This window comes from Pyxicephalus adspersus, chromosome 12, assembly GCF_032062135.1.
Source record: "Pyxicephalus adspersus chromosome 12, UCB_Pads_2.0, whole genome shotgun sequence".
Classification (NCBI taxonomy): Eukaryota; Metazoa; Chordata; class Amphibia; order Anura; family Pyxicephalidae; genus Pyxicephalus; species Pyxicephalus adspersus.
The window spans coordinates 15,777,051-15,794,702 of record NC_092869.1 but is presented as its reverse complement, the minus strand read 5'-3'; the positions used below and the strand labels follow the sequence as shown (position 1 = coordinate 15,794,702).

The following is a 17,652-nucleotide window of genomic DNA, read 5'->3' as shown; positions in this document are numbered from 1 at the left end:
GGGATTGCAAATGACAGACTAATACAGACAGTGATACAGGAGGAGAGGACCCTGCCCCGAAGAGCTTACAATCTAGTAGGTACTTATTCACATTGTCACATTGGGTTGTGATGGGTAGTTAAGAATGAATTTTGCCGATCTAATAGGAGTTCTATACCATCCTAATAGTGTTTTTTGATATGTTTCACAATGGGTAGTACATCTTGAGGCTTTTGCAACTGAAAGAATTGCTTTTTTTTTTCCATTTCGCTATGGAAAAGGTAGTATTAAAATCTTTTTCCCAAATGGAAAAAATGGCTAACTTATACCATTTATCTTTATTTTGTAACAAATTGTAATATTTAGAAATGCCTTCATTTTTGGAGCTATGAAATAACAACATTTCCAAAATTCTTGAGTCAAATCTTTGAAACTAATCATTTGTAGTAAAGTTGGTCAAATCAATAAGGTGTTTGTATCCTAATTTGTGCGAGGAAGAAATAATAGGATTTGGGATAAGTATGTCAAAGGTCCTTAAAGCGGAAGTAAACCCAAAACAAAATCACACTTACCTTCTATCCCGCAAATCAATTTATCCATCGGGAGGTTTCGGTGCAGAGGGAGCGCCAGGCCCCGACCTCTTCTCCTCTCTTCTTCCATGCTCTTATTCTATTGCTTCTATCTTTGGAAAGAGATAACATTTTAAGAAACAGCAACTTGTATCTAACGTAGAAAATGAGAATCCTCAAGTGATCCAAGAAACGTATCAAACTGCATAACATTTTGTTTAGGGGTATTGAGCAAGATACCATTCCACCAGGAGAAAGTTAGATAATTAACCTCTTGAATGATTTCATAGCCAGAAGAAAAAAGGCAAATTGTGGATCTTGGAATATGCAAGTTACCAAAAGTTCATTTACAATTTGTTTTGTATTCAAATTTGATGCGATTAGGTGATTGATTCTGACGACACGATGCTAACGTTTCGGAGGGAACCTGTAGATCCCTGGACTCCAGTAGAACAAGGCTATCTTGTAAGCATTTGATTGCCACAGTAGAATTATTTGTTGTCACAATTAGTTTTACAAGAAAGCCACATTTATAAGGTATATGATTGGGACGTTGAACTTGTGTTACTGGGAGAAATTTTCTCCTTACTAAAATGGTAGCTTCCGATAAATCTGCAAATAGTGACATATGAGCATATGAATCTGGTGGGGTTGAATTTTTCCTGGAGTTTTCCATTATAGAATCTTTAATGTGGTGGCAGTGGATCTAAGCTCGAACATCCCTGGGAACTTTGTCAGGTAAATGCAATGGTTTTGGAGGTCTGTATGCTCTATAAAGATCGCAAAAGGAGAAGCTGCAGGGATTATCAATATTACTAACCGCTGGAGATAGGAAGTCAATTCAACAATAGTTATGTTGGTGTCTCAGCTATGCCCCTAAACTTTATAATATTTCTTTGTGAACAGTCTTCTAGTTTTGCAAGTTTAAGTTGGACTTCTTGAATTGTGTCTTGGGCTTCAGTGTGGGAGCTGATAGCTGATGAAAAGTTTCAGCTTTGATTTGGCAGGGCTGGCACTGGGTTTGGAAGTCTATCCAGTCCTTCTGGAGTCAAGTCTTCAAGATAATTTCTGATGTCACACACATTTGCCTTTCCCCAACACCTAAAATAGCCCTTTTTCAAATTCTTCCTAGATCTGTAACTATTAAAATTAGATACTAGGTTATTCAAATTCTACTTTTGTCCAAAATATTTATTACATGAAAGTGGAAATTATAATCGTAGGGCAATTATACTTGCAACCAAAGATAATATGTACACAAATTTCTAAACTCTTGGAATTTGTGGTGAATGCATTCTTTATGTAGAATTAATATTTGAACCTTTGCTACTTTTGTTTCTTTTACTTTTTTTTATTTAACCTATGTTGGCTGGGACCCTTTTTTGTTCCTTTCCTCCTTCTCCTTCCCCTTCCTAATTGTTTATTGCTAACTTGTTGTCTAACTCTGTGTGTGTGTGTGTGTGTGTGTATATATATATATATATATATATAACTTTTCTTGTTACCTTTGTCGTATATTACTGGGGGTTGCTCACATGGTAACGAGATGCTTACAGGGCAGATAAGAAGCAGCAGACTCCAAAAGTTCAAAATACCAACCTTTTTTATTTATTTTAGCCAGGTGTTACAGCATACTCTCGACAACTTTATAACAAAATAATAAACAGTAGCCCGACTGGGCATCTGGCTACCTCACTTGGATCCCTCTCTTTCTAACACATACACTATATCAGTACTGTTAACTCACAACTTTGTAGTACTGTTTGGCCGCTGGCTTTCCTTGAACCCTCTGGCTCTCTCTTCAGCCTGGAACCCTCTGGCTCTCTCTTCAGCCTGGAACCCTCTGGCTCTCTCTTCAGCCTGGAACCCTCTGGCTCTCTCTTCAGCCTGGAACCCTCTGACTCTCTGTTCAGCCTGGAACCCTCTGGCTCTCTCTTCAGCCTGGAACCCTCTGACTCTCTGTTCAGCCTGGAACCCTCTGGCTCTCTGTTCAGCCTGGAACCCTCTGACTCTCTGTTCAGCCTGGAACCCTCTGACTCTCTGTTCAGCCTGGAACCCTCTGACTCTCTGTTCAGCCTGGAACCCTCTGGCTCTCTCTTCAGCCTGGAACCCTCTGACTCTCTGTTCAGCCTGGAACCCTCTGACTCTCTGTCTCATCCTTACTTTCATTTCCCTGGAGTTTTTAATGCACTTTTCTGCCACTCTTAGTGACACGCCGTCACATATCACCCCCCCCCGTTCGACCTCGTTGGGTTGGACACATTTCCTATACAATTACCCCAGGATAAGGCCTCTGCATTCCTCTCTATTTTCATTGCTCTATCCTCTCTGTAGGCTGCCACTGAAGACCTGTGTCTTCCCCTTTCTAGGCAAAACAACACAACAAATAAACAACAACAAAAAATGTTCTTTTTGGAAAACCCAGTGCTCTCAACCATTTTGTCTCTAGCATCTTTAAGCTCCTTCTGCAAAGTGTCTTTACCTAATTCATTTTCTCTAGACTTTCCTTTGTCATCTTCAAACAATTTTGGAAGCAAAACCTTTTTCTGCATCTGTCTTCTTTCCTTGTTCAGTAAAAGGGCGCTGCTTTCTCAGGGAACCCCTAAGATCATTTTTTTTTTTTTTTTGCAATAACTGTATCACAATGGGGACAGTGAACATTGGCTACATTCTCAGTATGCTTCTGCAGTATGTGCATTTTCATGGTCCCACCCTGTGTAAACCGAACATGACAAACTCATCATTCAAATAGCTTTTCCCCAGAACGAGTTCCCATGTGCCTCTGCATGTGATGATCAAGATTTGAGCGTCTGGGACAAGTATAGCTGCACAGCTTACATTGGAAGGTTTTCTTTACCCATTTTCTTTTATTTTTGGTTGGTTTTGGTTTGGTTGGTCAGGTTTCCAACTTTACTACTAGGTTTACTACTTTTCCAGCCTTCACATCCACTAATGTAGCAACAACAGTAACCATAACCTCCTCAATGTGCTCTTCTATCTTGGAAGCATCCTTTTGCTTCTCCACAAGTTCAGCAACTACATCTTTAGTCAAAGTAATAGTGTACTGCTCTCTGTCTTTTTCCTGTAAAACATCCTTAACCTCCGTCATGTGGTGTCATATTTTTCAAAAAATTATTTGCCCTGATTGAGCCTCCATTGCTCTTGGCAACTGACAGCCCCTCTGGACCTCTAGTGGCTAGCTGCTGTATCAGATCAATCAGAGTTCGATGGACACTTTGTGCTGCTTTTGTAGCCTTTGCAAGGATCAGTTTCTTCACTACATCCTCCATGATGACACAAAATTTTGTCACTCTGGCCCTTTAAATTGCTGCTTAATCTGCTGCATCCTTCACCAAATGTGGTATATTACTGGGGATTGCTTTTGGTAACAGGATGCTTACAGGGCAGATAAGAGGCAGCAGACTCCAAAAGTCCAAAAAAACAGCAGTTTTATTTCTTTTAGTCAGATGTTACAGCACACTCTCGACAACTTTATAACAAAATAATAAACAGTAGCCCGGCTGGACATCTGGCTACCTCACTTTGTGCCCTCTTTTTTTTTTTTTTTTTTAACACATACACTATATCAGTACTATTAACTCACAGTTTTGTAGTACCGTTTGGCCGCTAGCTTTCCTGGAACACTGGCTCTCTTTCAGCCTGGTTTTGTTGTATTGTTATTCTGTATGATATTGTGTTTTGACGTATGGTATTACAATATTATGTATATTGAAATCTATAGACAAAATTACATAATTGGCGAACAATCCTACTGTGTGGGGATTAATCTAGAATCAGATCAAATTCATTATCACAGTGAATATTGGGGAAGATATGAATTCTGTACTGTGACAATCTAGACACAGCATACACAAGAAAATCATACTCGTGCATACAAACCTTTTTGAGAAGACATTGGTAACTGACTCTTACCTTATACCTATGCCACTTTGAGCCTATTTGACTTTGCTCTAAACATATTTAAACACTTACTGCAATGGTGCTTTAGTACCTTTAAGTACAATATAAACTAATATCACCTATAACTCAAAGTTGACGTGACTGGAAATAATTGAAACCCAATCTAAAATCTGAAAAAATGGATTTTGAAAATGTGTTGTGGTCTCAAATGATTGCAATATTTTTTGCCTTGTGTAATTTGTGCATGTATGGGTACATAGGTATTTTTAATTTGTGTTTTGCAGGACAGAAAGCAGATTTAGGTATGGAACATTCTGACGGCATTAAGGGTTTCCAGGCCGTTCTTCAACAAATGAATAAACTGATAAACTACCCAGGTGTACTTCAGACACAGACTGAATTAGGTAAAGTAGCTTATTTTAAGCAAGTATATCAATATTACTTTTGATTTTCTGTATTCTGTACAATATTTACAAAATGGGAACACTGAATTTCACTGTCCATTGTCCACTGTAAACTGTGAAAACTTTTGTATGTCATATACGCAAAAAGTTTAATTTCTTGTAAGAGTAACAGCATATAGGTCTTTTTTGAGCCAAAGTAAAAAGCAAAAATTTTAAATGTGTTTAACCACAAAAAAACACACCCAATTACTGATTGCTTGGGGAGACAGAGCCTCTAGGGGGCGCAACAGCTTGCACAGAAGTGATGTGGGCCCTGAGAAGAACCAAGGAGCAGAGTCTAAGTAGTAACCAGGCCTTCTCCAGAGCCGCTAGTGGTTGAGGATGTTGCGCTGCTGGTTACTGCCAGGTTTTGAACCTTGGGCACACCAGGGTGGGCAGGATGATACACGGTACCAAATCATTAAGCAGAAGAATTGTCAAGGAAGGCCGGGGTCCAGGCAGAGAGCAAGCAAGAGTGGTCAGTTTACAATTATTATAGGAAAGAGGGAAGAGAGATGTCCACCCGATAAGACCCATGAGAAAAGATTCTCCAAAAAATAAAAAAATAACGAATTAAAAAGACTTCTCAACAACAACTGAATCGGTGTGTGAATTCTGGGATGTTTTTAAAAAATTTTGTAACATTAGACCTGCACAGCCCCCATGAAGGCTGTGGAAGAATTAGCTGGATGACTCCTCACTGTTCAAAGTGCTGCCTTTATTTTTTTTGCACATACAGGGTATGTATGTATGGCCAAGTAGCAGTTTTAAACCATAACCAGGCTCCTTATATTTGTGTCCACTGACAAAGCCCCCAGGCCCTTTAAAGCGAGGACAAATACAAAAGCTCAGGTGAACAGTTCCAGGAATTTGTTTGTTTTAGCGGTGAAAGACGTCAAACAACCAAAATGCGACAAAGAAAATCTAATATTCACAGATCCCCAACAGCATGTAGGCCTAATCTGTATTACTCCTGAACAGCCCATTTCTGGGCTACCACAGGTACCCAATCCTTCTAACCGCCTGGGGAAGAAGCAGAGGTAGACAATTAAGTGGCTGACCTAACATGAACTGAAAGAGAATGGAAGAGCCATGAGCGAAGGGAATTATAAAGGAAAGGAGGTTCTACAGCAGCAACTTAGTAGATTGAGGAAGACGGTCAAACACAATGATTATAAAAAGCAGACGTTAGTTTTCGGTTGCAATCTTACTTCCTTGTCATTAGCTGTCACCAGTTGTACAGGAACAGCTGGGGTCCACCAGCAGAGCAAATTTTGGTCTAATCAGAAATGCAACTGTTTGATCGTTCTTTACAGTATCGCCTTCTGTATGGTAATTTGCAAAATTTTACCTCCTCATTTGAAATTAGATAGTTGCATAAATACATGCCTTGCTAAGTACGAGAAAGGGAAAACCATAGGTTCTGTGGGTTCCACAGCCTGGCTTTTTAACCCAATATAATCTGTTTTATCCGTACATGTTTGATCAACCCCTACAGCATTTTCATTAACCGTTTTAACTGGTGACAACTTTTCCCTCTTCCACAGTTTCCAAAATAGAGGAAAGTCTCTCCCCAGAATTTACATAGTTACATAGTAGGTTAGGTTGAAAAAAGACGTAAGTCCATCAAGTTCAACCACTAGGGAAATATTCATATCCCAGATAAAATCCCTATAGACATTGATCCACAATTAAGGCAAATCAAAACACCTTGTTCAATTTGCTCCAACAGGTTAAAAAAGCCTTCCTGATTGTGTGAGGCAATTGGATGTTTCCTGAATAAACAGTCTCTGTTTTCTTTACTTTAATACCCAGTTAAATCATGTTCGTCTAGAAATACATCCAGCTTTTTTAAAGCAATCTATAGTACTTGTTAAATCTAATTCCTGAGAGAACCTTTTTCCACATTTTCACAGACTTTACAGTGAAGAATCCCTTCCTTATCTGGAGATTACATTTCTTTTCCTCCAGATGCAAGGAGTGTCCCTTGTCCTTTGTAATGATCTTAAAGTGCACCTTCTGCACTCTATCCAATTCCACAATATCCTTTTTGTGAATTGGGGCCTAAAACTGGACTGCATATTCCAGATGTGGTCTGACCAATGCTTTGTACAGGGGCAGGAATATGTCTCGATCTGTGCAGTCTTTTCCCTTTTTTAATACAAGAAAGTGCTTCGCTAGCTTTTGATATTGCAGCTTGGCATTGCATACTACTATTAAGTCTATGATCCTTTTCTATTTCTTACTCCCCCAAATGTATTCTCTCTAGACAGTATGAAGCATCCATGTTGTTTGCTCCCATGTGCATAACTTTAAATATTAACCCCCTAACCGCTAACCCCGTAATTTTGGTTAATAATATTAAATGTAATTTCCCACTTGGCTGCCCAATCAAACAATACATTCAGGTCTGCTTGTAGATTAGACATCCAGTATAGATTTACTTCCATTACATATTTTGATGTCATCTGCAAACACAGAAATGGTACTTTTAATCAAAAACTCTATATAAGGTCCCAACACTGAACCCTGGGATATACCACTAATAACCTTAGACCATCCAGAGTCATTAATCACTATTCTCTGGATGAGGTATTTAAGCCAGTTCTCTATCAATTTACAGATTGACTTTTCTGAACCTATTGACCCTAACTTTCTCATTAACCGTCTGTGGGGTACTGAGTCAAATGCTTTAGCAAAGTCTCAAGTAGACTACCAGTATATCAACTGCTATTCCACTGTCCACCTGTTTACTTACTTCCTTATAAAAAGTAAAGAGTAAATTTGTTTGACAACTTCGGTTCTTTCTTAAAGCCATGCTGACTATCACTTATACTATCCCTTTTAAAAACAAAGGCGATCAACTCAAACACACCATCTTCATCATGAAGCGGGGCAGTGGCAGCATTGTGCTATGGTAATACTACTTTGCAACTGGTGTCAGAAGGCTAGTTAGGGTAGAGGGTATGGTTTATGCAACAAATTGCAAGGAAATTTTGTAGGAAAACAAGGCGGTTCTTGAGAAACCATGGCCTTGTGGGTTTTGTCTTTCAGTGACCTCAAGCCTGTTTTCAAAAACTACATAGGAGTGCCTTACAAACAGCAATATTCCTTTGATGTGTGCGTCAGAATTCAGATTTCAGTCTAATAAATGATTTATGGCTGAGGGTTAATCACTTTCTGTATAGCGGGAGAGCGCTGGTGCAGTTTTGCAAACTTACTTCAAGGTGTACATATGCTGTCAAATAAATTACTTTGCAGAAATCTGTTTTCTTGACAATAAACAATTTGTCAATTTGTGTTGATCATTGACAGGAGAAAAAAGGAAACCCACAGCTTTCATGGCATCATATACATTTTAACTGTTAACTGTTCATATTGTCATAAGCAGTAGCCAAAAAAGCAAAACAATTTACTTGTGATGTGAAATACATAAATGTATATGCATTTCTTGAGCTAAATGGCAAACATTCTTTTACATTATTAGTTATGTAATGTTAGGTATGTAGTGAAGTACCATTTTAATATGTGTTGTTTTTAAATATATATATTTTTTTTTTCATCCAATTGCAGAGGAAAAGCTAAGCAGCCTGTTCAAGTCTTGCATCACAGAGATTTTTCATACCTGTTATTCATTACTACAAGATGATTACCTAGTGTGTCATATCATCCTGGATTCTGAACTGGAACAGATTTTTGTCCAGCTAAAAGCTGTGATCGATTCCTCTGGTATGTCTAAGTACCTATCTATATTAGTAATGATTGGTTGATGAAAGCTTTTGGTTGGCATTCTGAATGGTTTATGAATTGTTTTACTGCAAGGAGTGCCCATTTTAATATCCTCTAACTAAGAAGCGTCAGGCAGGGAAAAGCTAGCATTTCTTTACACATGAGGTGTTATGGAAGCCCAGGATGCTTTGATATTGGCCTTTTGCTTGTCTGCATTTTTGGGTCTGGTGTCTCTAATTCTCCTCTTGACAATACCCCATAGATTTTCCATCTAAATGCTGCTAATTCAATGCAGATTCCCTCACAAAGAGGCACCAATACATAGGAGGAGGGTGAGCCACCAAGGCGGAATACCCCAATGTCTAGGGATATCACCTTAATATCTGTAATTAAAAAAATGTTTTTAAATATATTTGGGAAATCTCTTAAGAGCTTTTATTTCTATACACTCAAATGCATTGGGAACACTGCACATATCTATTCCAAGTAAAAACATGAAGAAAAATGTATCAAATTTGTATTTTTGTCAAACAAATTGTGTGTTGTTCAAAAAATAGCAGTGTCTGTATTCTTCTTTACAAACTCAAACATTCACTGTAGAAACTGAAAAATATTTCAAGATTTTTTTTTTTTTTGAATCACTAAAATTAATATTTAGTTTTTTAACCACTGTTTCTGGGAACTGCTGAACACCTGTGTTGCATGGAGTTGACCATCTTCTGGAACCTGTAAACAGGTGTTCCAGTCCAGGTTTTTTAGACTACATTCCACAGTTTTTTAGGATTTCTTGGTTTTGCCTCAGAAACAGTGTTTTTGTTGTCACTCCACTCGTTTTCTATTAGATAAAGGTCTGGGGATGGCCTGGCCACTCCATAAAGTTGCCACTCCAGGGTTGCATATATCAATTCCATCTAATTTGCTGGCCAATCAGAAAAAAGCTTCTTGACCAACCCTGGCTTTTTAGATCACACAGTGCTCTCTGTGTTCGTGCAGCGTGTCTCCATTGTGCGAAGCCCCTAGTTCTGTGAGCTATGCCCTGTTCACCTGGTGCTTAATTCAGTGTTTCCTATTTCCAGCTCCTGCATTAACCCCTCGTTGTCCAGTCTGTGGGTTCCCAGCCAACTTCCCTGTGCTGTTCCTGTGTTCCTGTCTGTTTGTGGATATCCCTGGACCACAACCTGGCAGTAACCAGCAGCGCAACATCTTCACCATCATAGGCTCTGGAGAAAACCTGGTTACGGCTCAGACTTTGCGCCTTGGCCCTTCTCAGGGCTCACATCACCTCCGTGCATACCATAGCACCCCCTAGTAGTCCTGTCTCTCTGTGCGTGACAATGATGCTTCCACTACCATACTTCACTGTCTTCACAGTATATTATGGCTTGAATTAATTGTTGGAGGATTGTCCAATAAACATTCAGAAATTTGATGGGTACAATATCATATAATCAACAATGGTAACAAAGAAATCCAAAAACATGTACAAATCACAAATCCTCTCCATAGTACAGGTTCACATTAAAAAAACTGGCAACCTCTGGACCTGAGGAGTGCCGAATTTCCAAAAATTTTGGATTTCTGAATTGCCTATAATTATAATATATTAGCACCTTCTAGTGGAATCTGACAGAACTACACCCAAATAGAATCAGCTTCTTCCTCGATGAGAATGCAATGGCTATTCATGTCGGGAAAATGAAGGATCCGGATTATTGATGGCCAGGTTTTCGATTGTCAACCTGTCATTTTTTTCTAATAGCTTTAATAAATCCTTTTTAATAATTTACAGGGTTGCATATATCTGTTTCTCAAAATTCTACATTGTCTGTAAACAGTTCATTATGTATTGTACTTGGGAGCCATGTGTGGACAGTCCCTGCACAGGTGTTGGAATGAATAAAACTCCAATGCACTACAACATGTTGGCCTGGACAACATCAGGAAGCCAATAGTAGATGGTCAGGCTTCAATTGCACCTGGCTTCCTTGCTGGATAGCTTGGCCCACCATTGCATCTGGTATTAAATTAATTATATGTATGAGAATGCTGGATATTGTAATTTATTTAAAGTGTGAATAATTTAAAGTATTAAAATTGGAATGGTAATATAATAGTAATGAAAACTGGAAATATTAGGTTACATTGTACTATAAATAAACTGTATATGCAACAATAAATGTAAAAATAATAAAGGGAAAAAAAAACTAGTGTAAATCTGTGCATAACCTAAACAACAACACATATGCAAAATGAGCATAAAAAAATGGGTCTTAAGGGAATATGCCTAAAATGTATACAGTGAGGGAACAAAGTATTTGATCCCCTGCTGATTTTGTACATTTGCCTTCTGACAAAACAAAATGACCAGTCTATAATTGTAATAGTAGGTTTATTGTAGGTGTGGGAGACAGAATAACAACAAAAGAACCCTCAAAAACCCAGTGCTCAAAATGTGATGTGCATTGTAATGAGTGAAATAAGTATTTTTTCCTTTCGCAAAAGATGACTTAGTACTTGGTGGCAAAAACACCCCTTGTTGGCAATCACAGAGGTCAGATGTTTCTTGTAGTTGGTCACTGGGTTACACACATTTTAGGAGAGATTTTGTCCCACTCCTCTTTGCAGATCCTCTCCAAGTCACCAAGGTTTTGAGGCTAATGTTTGGCAACTCAAACCTTCAGCTCCCTCCACAGATTTTTTATGGGATTAAGGTCTTGGGACTGGCTAGGCCACTCCAGGACCTTCAAGTGCTTCTTCTTGAGCCACTCTTTTGTTGCCTTGGCCATGTGTTTTAGGTTATTGTTATGCTTGAATACCCATCCACGACCCATTTTCAAAGCCCTGGCTGAGGGAAGGAGGTGCTCACCCAAGATTTGACAGTACATGGACCCGTCTATTGTCCCTTCGATGCAGTGTCCTGTCCCCTTAGCAGAAAAACACCCTCATAGCATATTGTGTCCACCTCCATGTTTGACGGTGGGGATGGTGTTCTTCGGGTCATAGGTAGCATTCCAAACACGGCTTGCTAAGTTGATGCCAAAGAGCTCAATTTTGGTCTCATCTGACCACAACACTGTCACCCAGTTTGGAATTTGATTGATTGCTTCTGTGGACAGGTTTCTTTTATAGAGGTACTGTAACAAGCTTGGATTAGGAGCATTCCCTTACAGAAGGTGCTCCTAATCTCAGCTTGTTACCTGCATACAGTGAAGACACCTGGGAGCCTGAAATCTTGCTGGTTGATAGGGGATCAAATACTTATTTTACTCATTACAATGCACATCAAGTTCTGACTTGAGCGCTTGAACACTGGGTGTTTGAGGGTTCTTTTGATGTTATTCTGTCTCTCACAGCTACAATAAACCTACCATTACAAATATAGACTGATCATTTCTTTGTCAGAGGGCAAATGTACAAAATCGGGATCAAATACTTCTTTTCCTCAATGTATATACAGGTAGGATATATATAAAAGGATGCACTTAATAAAAGACAATTTCAGAACAGAGTGCCTGAGTGAAAGCCAGATCCAAGGCTATCAGAAGATAAATCCTCCCTACATAGGTACTTTAGCCATGTAGATGCCACAATAGTAGCCCCAGGATTCCAACATGATCACGGGGAGAAGAAAAGGATGCTGGATAAGAGATGTGCCAGCCAATAGGGCACAGGCAGGGGAATTGAGGAGGAACAGGGCGTCAAGACATGCCATTTTGGAAGGAAGGAAGGAAAGTACTTAAACATTCATGTGACTAGGTAGCGTGGATGTTCCGCTAGCAACCACATCACAAGTAGAGTTGTAGAAGTGTGATGCCAGAGGGCTTAGCACCACATACACAGAAAATGTTCAGTGGTGGTCCTGTATGTCATTGAATACCAGGGATAGTACTGCATAAAATATAAAAAGTTGAAATAAGGGGCATGCACACATCATTAAAGGTAGAAAATACTTATTAGATAAAGGAGTAAATATAGAATATCAATGAAAGAATAGTAAAAACGGTATGTATACATGCCCCTTTTTGCATAAGTACAAGATATAATTTTGTTGACATACATTTAAAAATAATGTAATCTGAATATGTAGATGTAAGTACAATACACTGTAAGGTTCTCAGATACATGCATATGTATGGATACAAAGATACAATTCTAACATGCAAAGTCTAGTCCTAGACAAATCGTTAATATCTAAGATGTTCATTAAGATAAAGGTATATGTGAGAGAAAAGATGTGTTTTGTAGTATACAAAACAATTTAGATTGCTTGAGATTGACTGATGTGGACTGTACTTCATGTCACTGTGGTATTATTTAAATTCATATATGTAATTTTTTTTTTTGTTTGTTTTTTTTCCAGAACTAAAAGGAAATATTGTGCAGTCATTGTTAGACCAGTTAACTATGAAGCCTCAGGAAGTTAATATGAATCCTGTTTGCAAGCAGATAATTCTTCTGTTGGAAAACCTGGAAAAGCGAGCATTAAACGTGGGAAGTTATTCATTTGGTCATGTCCACCGTTTCTTTACATACGTTGACACTCTCGCAAAGGTTATTGTTAAAAGTATACATTTAGATTTGGGTAAGTGATTAATAACATTTGTATTAGTTTTATTAATTTTATTTTTATACATTTTGGACTGCTAAAGTTGGAAAACATTACGTTTTCAGAATTTTTACTACAATGGTCTTCTTTTTGAGGAGTGTTTTGAGACATATCAGATGAATATAAACAGCTTAAAACAAACCTTCCCCAGTACCAATTCAACACAGTAGGGCAGTAGGAACAACATCAGAGGGAAGAGTAAAAGGGGATAAACATAGCTGCCAAAAGATTCCCCAAATATATATCCGTCCCTTTCAGGATACCTTTTTTTTTTTTTTTTTAATTAGATTTTAAAAGGGTTTTCAGATTGGATTACAGCAGGAAAAAGGTACATACCATACACATATATTTGTAATACACAAAGGGCAAAGGGGGCAAAACAAGAAAAAAATAAAACACAACAAGATAAGTAAAGGACAAAAAAATGGTTCACAAACACATTAATTTACTTAAACTTATATAAATTACATCAGAATTGTTTCTCTAACTGGATAACTAAATCTTGAAACATTCAGTATGCTAAACTGCATTTTTTCTTGAAACCAATGTGTAAGAACTGCCATGTATTCCATTGGTTCTGGGATTACATGAAGTTAACATTACTATTAGTGAAGGCTCTTTTGTAGTGATCATGCGAATTAAACTCTTTCAATTACTTCTGGTAAATTTGTGGGTAAATTATGATACCACTTACTAATTATGGCCCTAAGAATGGTAGTGGCTTTTACTCTAAATTGGAGGAGGAAGGAGCCAATACTTTTATTTGGAGTGCTAAATCAGGTGTTGGTATTACATCCTGTCACAGATCCCCGCAGGTCTAGGTTGGGGATGAGCGAGCAAATTTTCTAAATTCGGTCTCGTGGCGAATTGGGCCGTTTTCGCTTACCAACATGTAGGTTTACCAAACATGTAGGCGAGAACGGCCTTTGTAAATTCGTCAGGCGAGACGGAATTTTTGGGACCTGCAAGACCAATCAGGACCGGAGCTCGAAATTTTGCTGAAATTATGCGAACCCGTCGGAACATCAAGGACATTTTCTTGAGAATCCCATAGGCATTCTTGCTCATCCCTAGTCTAGGTCATCTGTGCCTCCTTCTGGCTCACCCTTCTTGCAGTCCCCTGCTGCTAGCACCATCTCTGCCTCTGGATCCAACTCTCTGCACACTTCCTGGTCCAGGTCAGGTGATTCTCTGTAAGCTGCTCCCTTTCCTCAGAGAACCAGGGTATTCCGCAGATGCACTCCCTCTGCTGGCAGGCATCTGATTAACACCTGAGACTATCTTATCACCAGCAGAGGGAGTACTGGTGATTAGACTCCTATCACCTGACATCCCCTTTTTAAGGATGTGACCTGGGAACAGGAAGTTGCCTGGAAACAGGAGTTCCTTGTGGTTCCTGCATTCTGAGTTCCTGCAATCTGTTCAAGCGTTATCCGTGTACTGAAACCAGCTTGTTTTCTAAGGACTGTTTGCTGCCTGTCCTGACCTTTTGCCTGTTTCCTGACTACCCTTGTTTGCTGCCTGCCCTGACCCTTTGGCTCGTTTGACTACTATTTTAGATTTCCTTCTGGCACTACGTTTTGGTTCCTGTATGTTAGCAGTCACCTGCCTTGGCGGGCATGAGGGACGCCACCTGCCAGTAGCTTGCCGCACAACAACCTCACCTCTAGAGGCTCTGGAGAAGACTCAAGCTACTGCTTAGACCCTGCGCCCCGTACACATCTCCACCCATTGGGTTGGTGACACAGTGGGTCCACCACTTGGTCTTGTGGAGCCGTGACACATCCTTTGATTTGTGAAATAATTGCAAATTTGGACTAAAAAAGTTGAAGATGTTTCCACACTCCCAAAACATATGTAAGAAGGCACTCGACTGGCCTCCTCTAACACTAATTCCTCCAACACAGAGGTTAGTAATTGGGAGTGAATTTTGCTAATCTATATGAGCTCTGGTACCATAAAAAATAATCTTTTGAAAGCCATCCCAATGAGAAATGCATTTAATGGATTTGCCAATAGACCAAATAGCTGATTTCCACTTAAATAATGTGTAACTAGAATTTAAATCCTTCTCCAATGTCAAGAAAATAGTGAGTTTATACCATTTGCCTTTATTTAAAAGCATGTTAAAGTATAAAGAGATTCCACCCTGATTGATTCCTGAATTCTGGGTTCCGCTCCAAAATTTTGGGAAACCGTTATCTCTCTAATTGGAGAAGTATTGAACAGTAGGGATGAGCGAGCAAGTTTTTAAAACTCGATCTCCCGGCGAATTCGGCTGTTCTCGCTTACTGAAATTGTAAGCGAGAATGGCGGTGTAAAATCGCCGATCGAGCTCGAAATTTAAAAAAAAAAAAGATCGTAGGCTGTGCTGATTAATGAATACAGCTCCGGTTTCGCCGAAATTTTGCGGAACCATCAGAAGTTCGAGGAAACTTTCCTGAGAATGCCTGAGGCTAATCCCCGTTGAATAGTTCTGATCAAATGCAATAAAAGCAAGTCCCTTAATTAAACACACAAATAAAAAGATGAGAATTTGGCCAACATGCGCATATGCTAAAGTAATAGGACTTGTCTTTACCAACAATTATACAAACGAAATAAAAGACCAAAAATGTTTATTACATACACTCTTAAATTAATTAAAGTTAATTCAATAAAAAGCATGGATATAGTATACATTTTTTTTTTTTGCCAAAAACAATTGATCCCCCAAAACACTTTAATATAGACCAAAGAGAACCCCTATGTATGGGATTCAAATGCTGCTGCAATGATTATGAAATATCTCTTTTGACTCCCCATACATAAGAGTTCTTTAGGAGAGGTCTGGAAACAGTTGAACCATGGCACCATCAAATTCTATGGACCTCATGTTACGTGCTGTCTGCATATCTCCTCTGTTCTGGTGTACTTGTGGACTCTACAGACGACATCCAGTGGTTGTGGTGTAGTCGTGGATTCTACAGACAACATCACATGGCCTGGACTGGAGGCCTGTTGGCCATAGAGTTTCTGTGGGCAAAATCCAGTTTATTAGGATATGATGCTGAGTTTCCCAGGATAAATTTGAATATCGCTTGTAACACAGCTGGTAAGTCCACTGCTGAGGTTGTTTCTAGTAGGCCGCCTATCCTAATGATTTTGAGTATGAACATGGTCTTGTAGTTGAGTTACTACTTATTTAGTGGCCTGTAACTCCTCGTCAATGGACTCGAATGAAGGTCAACTGTTAGAAATTAAATCTCCATTTTACAGGCCCCCTTGACTTCATCTATAAATTGGCAAAAACCCCTTAGTCGGGATTGCATGCAAATGATGATTTTATACAACTAATGTTGTGCACTCCAACACTTAATTACCAAAAATGAAAAAAAAAAAACAATACACTAGACAAAGGTTTCTCTACCAGTGCATTTCACCCTAATGTAGGGTTTAAATGTAAAGGTGATTTAGGTTATGATTAGGTTAAAATATTTGTTTGAAGAATTTAAAGATTACATTGGCACATATTTTACCACTACACGCACTGTGACTTATCTGATTTATAAACATCTGACCATAATATTTAGCCAGTAAAACCCTACAAACAGAGAGCAGTCACTTAACAACAACAAAGATAAGGGCACAAAAAATGATACAAAAAACAAGTTTTTTATTTTAAGGGAACAAGTGGAGACCAGTAATGGATGAACGGGGAGGAGAGGAAAAGGGTGAAGTATGGGAATAGAGGAAGTGGAAGGGTGATACGATGCGGGAAGGAAGAGGGAATTGAACAAAAACTTTTATAGGTGAATATAGGTGTAAAGCACTACAACTACCGTACTACCATATAAATGACCAAATTATCAGCCCACAGGGCTTCGAAAAGAGAAATCAGGGTGGTCCATTCCTTGTCTGTAAACAAACTGAGGAAAAAGTTGAATCAGCACTTTTAAAACCGAACAGATTGGACTTCAGGGTTTATCGCTATATCTACTTCCAGCCTCTCCACATACATTAGATTGATTAGGTCTTCAGTTGCCATGTTAATATCAGGAGGCAAAGTTGTCAGCCAGTGATGCATTATTACTCTGCCAGCTGTCAGCAGACATAAATAGATCCAGGACTTAAGAGCGGCACCTCCAGAAGACAAGGAGGTTTCCCAATAGTCAAATACTAGAAGGAACGGATCCAGTGTAAGCTCACTGGTGGTAATTGTTTTACAGAAAGTATTACCTGCTTCCAGAACGTTTGGATTACATTGCAGAACCATAGGCACTGTGACAAGGGAGTCTTTTAGAATCCACACCTGGGACATGCAACTGTACTAATAGCTCCTGTTGGAATGTTGGGATGCTGCCTTGAAAGCCTAGGTAGGGCTGTATGCAGAATATAAATTGGGTCTCTCACCAATGTTTATTTG

General features: G+C 39.0%; 1 protein-coding gene across 10 annotated transcripts in view; it reads left to right on the top strand.

Moving 5' to 3' along the window:
* Window positions 1-17,652, top strand: part of ZFYVE26 (zinc finger FYVE-type containing 26) — a 387,669-nt gene that overhangs the window by 129,525 nt on the left and 240,492 nt on the right. For all 10 annotated transcript variants that reach the window (XR_011922929.1, XR_011922930.1, XM_072427512.1 and 7 more), the window contains 3 exons: window positions 4,754-4,873; window positions 8,486-8,641; window positions 13,002-13,223. Coding sequence is in view for 8 of the 10 variants with exons in the window: in XM_072427512.1 (XP_072283613.1) it covers window positions 4,754-4,873; window positions 8,486-8,641; window positions 13,002-13,223 (498 nt within the window). In the remaining 2 variants the exon portion in view is untranslated. The remainder of the gene's footprint in view (window positions 1-4,753; window positions 4,874-8,485; window positions 8,642-13,001; window positions 13,224-17,652) is intronic.